The sequence below is a fragment of the Athene cunicularia genome (genome assembly GCF_003259725.1).
Source record: "Athene cunicularia isolate RWA chromosome 7 unlocalized genomic scaffold, athCun1 chr7_part1, whole genome shotgun sequence".
In the NCBI taxonomy this organism is placed as follows: Eukaryota; Metazoa; Chordata; class Aves; order Strigiformes; family Strigidae; genus Athene; species Athene cunicularia.
In genome coordinates, this window is record NW_020799107.1 from 32,610,055 (window position 1) to 32,623,786 (window position 13,732).

Here is a 13,732-nt window from a genome sequence, read left to right on the forward strand (position 1 = left end):
ATTTTTTTTTTTTTTTTTTTGATATTTAAAAAACAGATTTCACATGCAAGTTTGAAACCTGAGTTATAGCAATCACCACTGCTGGTGGAAGTACACTACCGCTGCAGTTTTGCTGCCAACTCTAGGACAGGCTGTGCTGTGGGCTGCCAAGAAGTTATCAATACTACACAGCGTTTTATTTCCTGAAGTGAAGAATAAGAAATCACACCTGAAATTATATGAAAAAATCAAACTCCAGCAGTGTTAGGTGCTCGGTGATCTCGGTTCCCAGTCAACAGCTTGTAGGATCAGGTTCTCATGTAGGCAAACTGTAATTATCCGAGTTACAGTGTTGTTTGCACTAGCGTAGCTGTTCTCTCAAAATCTGAGTCACAAAAAAATGACAACTTCTAATCTGAGAAGTGACACCTACCACAGATAGAGCTCCTTAGCAGCATGCTGTTCAGAGCAAATATTAAACCACCTCCTGACACACCTGATTTTCTCTAGTAGCCTTCCACCAAGGAATGATTTAATCTGTCCCTGCTGAGTTCTTGAGAGCTGACAAGAATAAAAGCTGAGGTGGTATGGCTGGAGGCTATATTAATTTTTTATATCATGAAAAATACATTAACAAGTGTTCTTTAAGCATACTTTAAAGTTATGAAACTACACCAAGTTCTAACTAATAATGTAAACTCCTGGGGTAGAAGTGAGGGGAAGAATGACTGACATTGCTTTTGTCTTTGTAAGCATCTGGACCACCAATAACACATCATTGGATAACTCATTTCTCTTTTGCTGCTGCACTGGTATTTCTGCTATGTTGTACTTATAATGAGCAGAAATTCCAATTAAGCAGTATGTAAAAGAGTCTCTTCAATTTGCTGGTTTGTTATACGAAGTTTTTTCATGTTTGTTTAGACTAATCCCAACCTGTTCAGGAAGGATGCTCCTTAGTGTTACCTTATAATGTTTAAATCCACATACTGACCACTTCTTCCTCGACTCCACATTTGGATTAATCTGTTGTAAAATGAATTGTGTGTGGCTTAGGAAAAGAAGGTCAGCAATGGAAGTTCTGTGATGTACTTTACTCCTTTTCCATATTCGCAGTGAAACAAAGAATTACCAGATTGAGAGCTAATTATTAATGATTTACTCACCTGCCTATTATTAAGCAGTTACCAACATAGGGTAAAGAGCCATCTATTCCTTGCAACTACTGCTGAAGGGATTTTTGTGCAGAGTCTGAGGTCTGTGGAGAGACCTTACAGCAAAACATCACCTTATCACTGCAAACTGGAGATAACTTCTGAGGCGGGTGGATTAAACAGTGGGTTATGAATGGCAGGGAATGAAAATCCCTGTACTGAAACAATAGTATTTTAGTTACTTTTACCATCTTGAGCTTCAATTTACAAGTAAAGATATTAAGCTCTCTGAAGGCCAAGATGAATATTCATAGTGCTTATTTTCTTGAGGACTAGAAAACGAAGCAGTCTTTCATGAAAAGGGTCTATAAAAGATAAATACCTCCAGTTGACAAACTGGAGGTTTTTTGCACTGAAACAGCATTATGATGAAATAAGATTCTAGACCAGGGAGATTCAGTGAAGTGTGGTGGGAGAACTGCTGACATTTTCCCTCATTGCTATAATAAATGGTACAAACATCTTAATTAAGGTTCTGAAAAACGTTTAGGTCTTCCTGTTGCTTCCACATGTACAATGGAAAATGCATTAGGAAAGACAATACTTTTTTTCTGAGTTTGCAAGCACTACAGGAAGTCTCACTCTGCCAAACTACTTGAATAAACTCCAGAATTTACACTGTGATACAGGTTGAAGAAATTTTATAAAGTCAACAAGGATACAGGATGGCTCAGTGAATGATCACAAAGAACTACGTTATGGATCTGTTGTATTTACTACTGAAAGAATACAGTGGAGATGTAGGAGTTACTCACTGGTGGGTAAAAGCTTAGACAAAATAAGAATTCACAACAGAGCAACTTAGCCAAACTTTACGTTTTTGCACTTTGGAAAAATAAACAGGAAATTTAAAAGAAAAAAAAAAAAAGTATCTCCAACTCCGTTCAAGATCTCGTTTGGGTCAGTTTTCCATGGGAGATATAAATAAAGCTTTAAATTATCTGTAAAGGTCATTTCAACTTCTCCTTAGTGAGATTCTCTGAAAGTCACTATCAGTTAGCATTGCCTACCATCTTTGAGGATTGTTTCTCGCTCCGTGCCATCAATTTTCTGGCGTCCGATTAGGAAACTGGTAGTATCAGCAAAGTAAATGTAATTGGTTTCAGCATGGAAGTCCAGAGCACGAGGATTGACCAAGTTTTCTATAGGGATCATGTATTCATCAGATACTTTGGTATTCAGGTCCATTCCCCGGATTATTCCTGGCCGTCCCTTCCCATAAAAAAGAAACAATTCATTCTTTGGTCCTGCAAAAGAAAGATTACAAACATAAACAACTGATGCTGCCTAATCTTCTCTACAGTGCATAATGTCACTGTTTAATTAAGTGGCACAATTAGTGGGGGAGCAGGAATGTTATTCAATACCAAAAATTAAACTTTCATATATTCCGAAGATATCTAAACTCAAGAAATCTAGGTAATTATATTACCTTAATTAAAATACAAATTATTTCAGTGAGGTGCTTACATCTAATTTTTTTTCTATAAAAGTTCACACTGAAGAGCAATGCTAGATCACAGAATAACTTTGCTTCTGCTGTGAAATGGACATATATAGCTTTGTAGATATTTAATTTTACAATTCATTAGGATCTATCAGGGTAATGTAGACCATGACTGAAGTAATCATTAAATCTAACAAGACCATAAACTCCAGCAAATACAAACCGCTTTTTTTTTTTTTTTTCACCTGAAGTTTCTCAGAAATAAAGACAAAAGATTACAGTAAAATTATTTCAAATGGATAGGAATACAAATCAACACACACACACACACACTGTTCTTTCATACTGAAATACAAAACATAGATACTGATATTTCCTATTTCTGAGGAGATTTTTTATGATTTAATCAAGTAGGTTTAATTACAAATAAATGAAGCATATTAAGTGATTTTCCTTCCTTAAAGAGACATATAAATATCCTTAGTAATATCAATATATCTCTTAAAATTCTTTAAGATAGATACTTCTACTACTTCTTCTCAAGGTTTTTTGTTGGAATTGTGAGTGAAAACTGTATGAGGTCTGACTGAGGTCAAATATATCCACCTACCAGCATCCATCACAGTACCTAACTGCATGCCCCTCATCTGAACTAAAACCAATGCCATTTGACCAAAAAAACAGGCAGAAACAGGTGTTCCCCAATACCTTCTGGACTGTCCTTCTGGCTGCAGGTAACCAACTGATTGTGTATACCTAATGTTAGGTATAACCGTAGTTATACAAATCAAAGCTGCTTTCACAAAATATTATGAGAAAAAACTCGCTTGCCTTATTTGCATGGCTGGTCTGCTTCTGAGTTACAAGTTGACTGTATGGGTAGAAATTGGATGTGACAAACTATTTAACAGCATTTCAGTATCTATATACTGTGAGAATGCATAGTTTATAAAGAAAGAGTAACACTGATTAATGTAAAACTTATGATATTAATGTAAAACATGATAATTTTTATAAAACTTTAAACAGCATCCCAGGTTTAATATATCACATCCATAAACAAAGCCAAATGAAATAGTTTTAAGGGAATGAAAGGAGTAGTGTCAGGTACATGTCACACAAATTTTGCCCCAAAGCAGTCCATGTGTTCTCTATTGTTATTGACAAGCATGTTAAATAACACCCAGAACTATACCCTGGAATATTAGCGGCTGGCAGACTCTGATTTAAATAACATACTTTTGCATGACCTGCCATCACTCCCCAAGATGAAGCCAGTCCTGCAGCGACAAGTCCGTGCTTTGTAGTTGCTGCTGAGCAGACAGATGTGCGAACATCCCCCTGGCATCCCATATGGGTCCACTTCACAGGCATGGCTTCTGACTACAGCGAGTGAAAAACAGCACGATTCAAATCCATTTAAAGCACTATAATTATATGCATCAGCATGTAGAAAGTTTAGACAGGAAAAAAAGGGGAATTTGTGTCACAATAAATCTCTCCCAAGAATATAACTACTAAGGAAGACTTTTTTTTTTTTTTTTTTAAAGATGATACCCAAACCAGACAAGTAATTTAAAGGGCCATCTTGTGGCTATTAAGCCGTACCCATTGCTCTGTGCCATCAGCCCTTTCTGAATAAACTTCTGCACAGCTTTTGCCAGGCAGCGCTCCCCTGGGGTAGCTGAAACTCCTTCCCTTTTTTTATTTGTTGCTTTGGTTCATTTGCCTGGGGTTTTTTTTTGAGAACAGAGTGAATCCCATGCAGTTTGCTGTTCATTCAACTCCATCAGACAGCACCTTTCTGGGGGAGATACCTGTGCAGAATCTGAAGAACAGAACGAGCTTTGTAGCGTTTCTCCATATTCGTACAGTTGGGACAACTCCAACTGAAGCAGCCAAAGAAATCCCTCCCCTTGATTTCACATTTTCAAATGCATACTTCTAAATTAATGTAAAAATTTAGTTTTATTAAACTCTTTAATAAAACCTGATGAGCAAACTAAGTCTACTTTGCTATCCTACATTTACTAAGCTGGCTTACAGCAGGCCAACAGTATTTTAGCTCAAAAAATGTTTTTCTCTTCTTTCTCCTTTCCCTCAAGCTTTTTAGTTGTTCTTAAAAATAAAGCAATCAAGCGGTTTAAGGTCGATATTGTTAAAGGTATATAAAAACTCTACCAAGCTGAGACAGCCTTTACAGCAAATCTTGACAAGCAACAAACATGTCAATTCAAAACAAAAGTAGCAGCAGAGAGAACAAAGGGCAAGAGGAACAGAGTAATCACAGAATGTAATAAAAGATTACACTGTGCTCATGTCTCTCCTCTGCTCAACCTCTCTGACTCCCTCAGGGATACAAGAGGGGGGCCTATAGCTAGGAAAGAGTTTTTGCAGCCTCCTTCAGATGCTGATATCTGCAAATCAATGCCCTCAGCTATAGGGTGAAAATTAGTTCACCCGATCTACATCAATCGAGATTTCAGAATTCACAATTTCAGAAACTTCTCTAAAAGCAGTCGGGCTGTTTAATAACATTTACGCTGATCATCAGAATTGATGCGTTAGCTTTTCTGTCCAAGCAGGCGTGACAAGGATTTATTGCTATCAGTCACACAAAAAATTTCTCATAAATCACTGCTGTAAACATTTTGGAACTTGCTGTCTTTGTACAAAGTTCCCCCAAATCACACTGCTGTTCTGAATGCAGCAAGTATGCGATCAGAGCCATGATTAGAGTCATTCAGAAAGTGATATTTGACAAAAATTCTGAGATTACAGGAAGCTTTACATTCCAGATCAAAATGAAGATTTCTTTCGCAGAAGGCAAATATGATATTTATACAAGCCAAGGAAAAATTAACAGCAATTTCCTACGTCACCAATGTCTGTGCTGGCAGTTAGGCAGGCTGCCTGCCCACATCTCCGTGCTTTTTTGGCAGCCCCAAAGATGGGGGCTCTCTTGAGGTTTGTAGACTGTCTGAAAAGCACCCAGAGAAACCAGGAATCTCTGAGGTCTGAGACCCAAGTGTGTGGATGGTACTGGACATCTAATAGTTTTGAAGGTGTTAAATTCTGAAAGGATTGAGTGTGTGGAGCCAGAAAACTTGCAGACCAGGGTTCTTTGGTGGTTGTCCAAGCTGAATGCTCAGGAAGCAGTTGGGTTAGGAGCTTGGAGACGGAGGAAAACTTGAGGCAAGTACATAGAAAACTGGGCCGAGGAAGAAGCAAGAGTATTGCCACAGCGACAATTTTTCACTGCATCTTCTAATATAATTTTCTGTAAGAAACTTTTTAACCATACATCCATCTTGTATCTGGTTTTACATCTCCTAGAAAGAGGAATTTTTATCTTACCTGCTGTTTGAGTTCTTTTCTGGTACACACGGATCTCTTTAGCATTGTCAAGTTGAGCAAAAGACTGAACATCGGTGCCATTATATCTGTTTATCCGTAAAATGTTGAGATTATCGGAATTCACTGTATATAAATAGTTTTCAAATACTGCCAAACCACAAAGATGCCTGATCTGCAAAAGAAAAAAACAAAATATAATATTTTTAGCTGAATATTTTAGGTATATCTATGATTTATAAACATCAAACACTACTGTGAATTGTACACACTAAACTATACAAAAGGAATTATGGATATGTCGATAAATATTTGTAAATAATGAACACAAACTACGCTACAAGTACAGTTCACGTTCTTTAGTCTGAAATTTATAATTCAAAAAGCTTTGTACAAGAAAGGCAGGAAATTCAAAATATTTAATAATCCCCGTTCATTTATCCTATTAATTTCCTAGTGTCTGTCTTTTAAATTAAAAACTCCTGCATACTTTAAGTGCAACAGCTTATTTTAATATTAATATTAGCTACTACTAACTGAGATAATTTATCTAATATTAACTAGCATCAACTAAAAAACATAGATATTTAAAACAGTTTATAGGTTGCATTGATGTATTTTTTTAATGATGTTATAATCAAAGGCAATTAGTGCAAGATATACCCACTGAATATTTCCTTAATTAATAAATAAATTCCTTCAGCTATGTTCATGTACCTTTTGTATTGGTGTCTTTGAATATGGTTGTGGTCACATGGTACTACCTGTTTCTAAAAAAGTGAATTTTAAAGTTGTATTAAGCTTAGATGTGTCTGGGTACACAAATTACCTGATGTTAGCTAAGTTAGCCCATCACACATCTAACATGAAGCGTTCAATAATCTAGTGGCTGTGCTTGATTCATACATTTAGAAAACAAAATATGTCATCGGCATCTTTGAAAGCTGAACAAATTAAAGATAATTTGTTGGCAGATGTTCAGACATTCACAGGCTGAGTATCTTATTAGTTTAATCAATAAATTGTTCACCACGAAGTATTTACTTAGCTCATTTACTCACAAATTCAGACATACGCCACCAAAAAAAAAAAAAAAAAAACCACCTCCCCAAACAGAAAACCCCTGTCGTGCATCTAATATTTCACTCCCTCATGGAAATTACCCCTCATCTGGCCAACTCTTTTCACTGTATTTTACCCTTACACAGAGGAAAAAAAATAATTGAGATCAATGGAAATGTTTGATAAAGACCCAATAGAAATTAAATCAAATTATAGTAAGATGGAAAAGAAAACAGCCTTGAAAACAGTGATTCATCTGTACCAAATTGTTGAAATCTCTACTGCGTTCTGTCTTCCATATTTCTAATTCCCATGACAACTTTTCTATATTTATGCTATTAAAACCATGTGACTTTTAAAAATTGAGCTTATGACGACTTAATTATTTGTATTTAATTTATGCGTTTGTTGTTTTTTTACATTTCATGAAGCTTTCCAGCTATCATATGCATGAATGGAAGCGTTGCTTGCTATAAAGAGCAGCCGTCTGAAAGCTACCCAGGCTATCAATCATAAAAGCCCGTATAATTTGGAAAGCATGTCTGTTGATAAGTTTGTACTTATGAAATAAATGTTAATCCCTAAAATTTCTTGATAGTAGTTTTCTAGTCTGCTCTTTCCTTGGACTGTCAAGTAACTTGCAGTAACAAACATCCTAAATCCTGGTAAATGCAGGCACAAAACCTAGTGAAATTACCAATTTTACATTTGAGTGGAAAGACACCAATATGCTTCTCTTTTTGCGATAGCAGTGACCAACGGAGAGGCCAGAGTTTTTAATACCCTTGATCCATATTGAAAGAATCAGACATCCTTCTTTTTTAGCCCGTTTAGAAAAGAAAGAATCCCTCTGAACTTGATAAAGAATTCTCTTTTGCATCTAAGTTTCAGAGAGAAGAGAAAAAAAATCTCTCCTATGACATCAGTACGATTCAGTTACAAGCCTATAGAAGTATCTTAGCTGCTTCTGAAAACAGCTTTATTTTTTTAAGTATCTAGTCCAAAATGTTACTTTAAAAAAAACCCAAAACAAACCAAAACAAACCCCAAAAACTTATTTCAGAACATCTGTCGAAATACTTGGAGTAATTTGGTAAAATATAGGTAAACATTTGCTATTCAGCCAGGTGACCTAGACTGGTTTTTGTCACATTTTCTGCCTATTTTTAAATGGTAGTTATTCTATCCAGTTGTCTCTTGGTAAACAGTGATTATCTGAAAGCAAGCAAAGAATGACAGCAGAACAGGTGAAATATTTATTCCATCTGTACAGTTTTACACACACTGTTTAACTTCAGGCAGAAGTAGATGTAAAGATGGTACCCACACCAGCTCTGGGAGTGCAAGTAGCAACCAGGAACACTTTGGTCTTTGCTAGTTTTCCCCCAGTTTACATAAACCTTACAACTTCCAGGGAACCCTTCCTTTCCCTGCTACACACTACTCCACTTTCTAAGCTGAAGCAGCAATAATGGATTGATATACTCCTGGCTCAAAGAGTCATACAGTCTCAGCATTTGTATTTATGACTCCGAACATCTGGATCAACTGTGAAAAGCATCATTTCCATCAACAAAATATGATTTAAGGGCATCCAGATTGGTCTGAACAGGTGAATAGCTTTTGCTTTTCTGTTTCTTCCACATTCTCGTGCCTGTTAGTCTCTCCTTCCTGAACCGGCAAGGACATCTTCTTGTCATTAATACTTTAACCCCTAGTATCTCCTTCCATCACCCCATATTTTCTCATCCTGAAGTCTTTTACAATGCGGAGAGGCTTACATGGTGCATTGTTAATGAGACACTGCAAGGAAAGCTGTCCATAGGCTGCAAAATTGACTAAATTACAAATAAACCAAAACATGCAGACACATCTTTAAACGTCTAATGCATTTGAACTAAAAAGAGAAAAAAAAAAAGTCTGAAGTTATTGCAGCTGTTAGCATCATATACATTCATTTATTTATATCATTACTTTTTACTACTTTGCAAAAAATTACTTACTTGTCTGCCTTTAATTACTGTATGCCTCTTTCTCCCTTGATAGTCAACAACTTCCACACTGTCCAGATATATGTCAACCCAGTACACATATTTATTGATGAGGTCTAGTGCAAGAGCAGTTGGCTGTTCAATTTTAGAGTCTACTATCCACGTCCTGTTCATTCCATCCATGTCACATCTCTCAACCTTGGCAGCATTCCCATAGTCTGTAAAGAAAAGCTTTCTGTTGAAAGAAAATAAGATGTTGTAAGTTGCAAAGGGCGTGAGCAGAGTGCAAAGCTCCTGGTGGCTCTGTGCAAAGCAAGTTTTTGTACTTCTCAGGTCGTGGGGGGGTCATCTATCAATAATCCATATAACCCATATTGATAATCATAATTAAAAAAAAAAAAATAAATATCACCATATCTTCTAACAAATCCACAATTGAATTTTCTTTCAAATGGAACACACAGAAGTTCTAAATACGTTCCCTCACACCACTGATACACCATGTAATACTTGACTTTTAAATGGATGGTATTCATCTGCACAGAGACTACATTACAATCTTAAATATCACTTTAACCATTATTTATAAATATGGCAAGAAAGTTACAAATAACAGAGTGGCAAAACCAAAATGCACTTATATGGTTTGGAGCAGAATTCATTGCATATGATGTATAAGAAATACAGTGATCCACAGTGTCAGGTTTTTGAAAATATACCTCTGAAGAAGATGCTTTCGTCTATAGTAGTACATTTGTACCCAGTCTTGGAAGGATGTTCAGGCTTTAAAAGGGTTCCACAAATCCAATGAGTCATTCCACCCAAGAATAATGGGAAACTATCAAAGATTTAAAATTGCTAGTAAAGCTTCCTAACCCGACACCTCATTAGCATTCACTGGGTTTAGTACACACAAATCAATTTTGATTAACCTGACAATATTTTAACAAGATTACCTATTTGTGAGACTAAATTACACTTGCCATCTGAAGACCACCTTGCCATGACTTTAACATGCTCTAAAGAATAATCTGATTCCAGGCTGAATATTACAAAAACTACTTTGAGAATCAGGATTTCATTTTCCAGAAGAAATGAGTTATCTCCTAGTTATTGCCACTAATGGGAATAACATTGGATCAACAGCATATAAACCTTGAGATATCTTCATGTTAAAGAATAATAATTTATAGCTTCATAACGTCTCATAGAAATTCAGCATTGTAGTTTGTTTTAGGCTGGAAAGAATGTTTGCTAAATAGCCAGTGAGACCCATATACTTTATTATTAACATCTTCAAACAAATACATTTAAATGTAGTTGATGTGTTTCATGTGGAAAATATGTACATTAAAAAAAAAAATCATCAAAAGTGTTAAAGGCAGTAGAATTAGCTATAGTATATGTATAGCAGCTGTCAAATGCCAAAATGAATTGATCACAAAATCATAAAACAGGGCTTGAGGAGAATTTGAAAGGTCAGGTAGTCCATCACCAGGCCATAAGGCAGAATAAACTTTACCTATAACATTCCTGAGGGATAACTCCATTCCTGACAGGGATTTATATTTATCAGGATAATTTTGAATTCCTGTCTTGTCCTTCATTGTAATTCTGTATCCCAGCTGTACTTTAAGAACATTTGAAACAACATATACTTAACATTCAGGTCCACATAAATCAAAATGTACATACTACAGATGATGTGCAAAGTAAAAACTCTGTCTGCAAAGCAAATGTTTAATTTTGAACAAAATCAGCTAAAGTACTGTGTATATAACGATGTAGATACACACATATATATGTATTTATAAAGTACGTATTTCATGAGCAATAACAAGGCCAACACCTATTACATATTACATTAGTTGTTAAAACATTACATGTACTCTAGTCTACAGTCTGTAGTTCTGGGAATTTGATTTAGATTTGATGCAACTTTGTGTCTGAAGGTTCAAGAATTCAAATAAAGCTGATTTCACAACCACGGAACCAAATGGGTTTGCTGTGATCAGGCACACACACGTGTGTGTATATGAACACATGTGTGTATCTATGAACACACGTACATACATACAGCAGCTACAAAGACCTGAAGCTTGACTTCACACTGACTCTTTGACTGCTTACTGCACAGTTTTCTTATACAAGATTTAACATTTCTTCATGAAATCACAAAACAGACTGAAACACAAGTTAAAAATAATTTTTTGCCTTTTACAATTAGAGCTGCTTTTTGGATGAGAGGAGAAATAAAATGTTTGTATGTCAATGACAAATAGATACAGTAAAGATTAGCTAATTTAAGATGCTTCTCCAGAATCAGGGATGGAAGGTCATTACTTTGTTTTCTAAATATCTCTTTTATATTAACAACATTTGTGCTAAGTACACTAGCATGACTTCACGTATAAATTACATTCTTTTCCCTTCAAAAATCATTACTCTTCTCCTGGACACTGACAATAATAAAACTTTATCCTTTAATGTAGAGGTAAAAGACAGAAAAAGAAAGTAGCTGCCCAACTGCTGTTGTATGATCAAAGCGTTCTGAAAATTAAAATTAAATGCTTTACCATGTAATCTCAAAATGCAATTCTGTATTTAAAGCCTAATGCAGATTTTATAGAATTAGGTTTAAATCAAAACCTCATTTACAACACGTGAGGCTGACCCACAATTACACTGTTTTTCCTTTGCCTTGGGAGTTCTCTAGGATACAGCGTAGTAGCACTTCTTTCAGCCCAAGACTATTTTTTCTGCTAACAAATGGTGCTGGATTTGCCTATCCATTTTCAGCAGAGGGCGGTGAAATCATTTATCAATTCACAGAGCAATTTCAGCAGCAATACTGACCATGTGCGTTTCCCTGTACAGCCCAAGCGCTGTGCATTAGCGGTGACCTTGAGGGACCAGCTCTAACAGGGACAGGGACAGCGCTCTGATCGTCACAGCTTTTATTTCCTGACTGCCAATGAGGATGCTAATTGAGGCTGATATAAAATAGTAAAAATTTTGGCACTAAATTGAATTTTATTAAGGCATATTATCTTTCCAAAGCTATCGACTTTCTCACGCTTAGAAACTCTGAATATTCTCCTAGCTCTTTGAAACTGTACAAACCCTATATTCTGCCCATTGTTAATCAAAAACTTCTTCATCAGGTCCAGGCACTTTGCAGACATCCTATACTACTACTTTTTTTTCAAACTTCTTAAAAGTTTGAAGTACTTAGTTCTTTTGACTCAACATTCCATCCAGGAGCTCTTCCGGAACGGCTTCATCATTGTTGTTCCAGCAGTGAGGAATCTACAACTAATAACTAATGATGATATCTTCAAAGCTAAATAATACCTACTGGTTTCCGCAGCACACTTATTTGCCTTAAACAGTTCTTTTCACCCGTCTTTCCCCTCCAAAGGTATTTCTAGATGGCAATCAAATTCTTTCACTCTACCTAGCAGCTAGAGATAAGCAAAGAAAATCAGTCTTTCTCATCTTGCAAGACAGGCTCTTTATGTTGCCCTTCGGTGCAGTTATTCCAATTTTAGGTCGTGTTATTGAACAAGCATGGTCAGCAGCGGATGCACTGTTCCAGAGAGGAGGACACCCGTGCCTCTACAATGGCTCTGCGACTTCCCTGCACCAGCTGGAGATTCAGCCATCACTGGATGACATCTGCTATTTTCCCAGCTCTATTACACTGATGATTTACAGTCATCCTCTCACCAGCTATTATTACATACATCCTTCTCCTCCTGATGATTTCCTAGGGTTGAGCTGACTTTCTCCACTCTATGAAGTACAACCTATTACGTAAGTTAAGAACTAACCACCAGGAGTTTGGTTTCAACTAGGAAAACAGAGAGAACATTCCTTCCACATCTGAGCAACAAAATCTCTATAACATTTTAAAATATCCTGACAAACCCACTGATTACAAATAGCAATAAAGTGATGTCACCAAGGGACAAGACTGCTGTCATGAGACAAAAGTGATGGCGAACTTCCCCATCCCTGTTCTCACATCAGTGGCCATCGATTCATTTTTCCTTCATTATCAGGCTCCAAAAACACATAAGGAGGACCTCAAAAGCCTGGTGTTCCTTCCTGACAGAGACACCTCTCCTTGATAGCAACTTCCTTTCAGACCCAGACAGTTGCTGCCTTAGTCCAGCCGCTAAACATTATATGTGTCCCCTTTTCACTGCTGGTTTTGTCCAGCAACTTCTCTCTCCTCTTGTTTTCCAAGCTTTCAGTCACCTCATTCATAACCCAGCTATTTAATTAGATGAGGGGAAAAAAAAAAAAAAAAGTTTTCCTTGTAAATCTACATTTGGATAACTGAAAACTCAACTTCTGATGCACCTTAGAAGCCAAATACTATATAGCACAATCTGATGTTTGGGGGAAAAATTTCACAGTTCTGCAACACTTTGACAAAAAAAACACACCATCCACGTATGGACTGATATTATAAGGTATCATGATTTTTTTTTCCTGATGTATACAACCGTGCTTCACAGTTGAGTGTATTCATATGTCATTATTATTATTTTTTACTATTTGTGTCCCTCCTCAGTCTCTCATTACTCTATGTAATAGGGAAGAGGTACACTTGTCACCATGTCGAGAAGCTCATCTATTCAGCTGCCAGGCCTCAGACTCTAAACTGTTCCCTGTAT

General features: G+C 36.4%; 1 protein-coding gene across 1 annotated transcript in view; it reads right to left on the reverse strand.

Annotated features, from left to right (window-relative positions):
- LRP1B (LDL receptor related protein 1B) overlaps positions 1 to 13,732 on the reverse strand; it is a 568,332-nt gene that overhangs the window by 291,322 nt on the left and 263,278 nt on the right. The window contains exons 8-11 of the mRNA XM_026852527.1: positions 9,060 to 9,282; positions 5,998 to 6,169; positions 3,880 to 4,023; positions 2,204 to 2,440 (exon numbers count right to left, since the gene is read on the reverse strand). Of these exons, the coding sequence (XP_026708328.1) occupies positions 2,204 to 2,440; positions 3,880 to 4,023; positions 5,998 to 6,169; positions 9,060 to 9,282 (776 nt within the window). The remainder of the gene's footprint in view (positions 1 to 2,203; positions 2,441 to 3,879; positions 4,024 to 5,997; positions 6,170 to 9,059; positions 9,283 to 13,732) is intronic.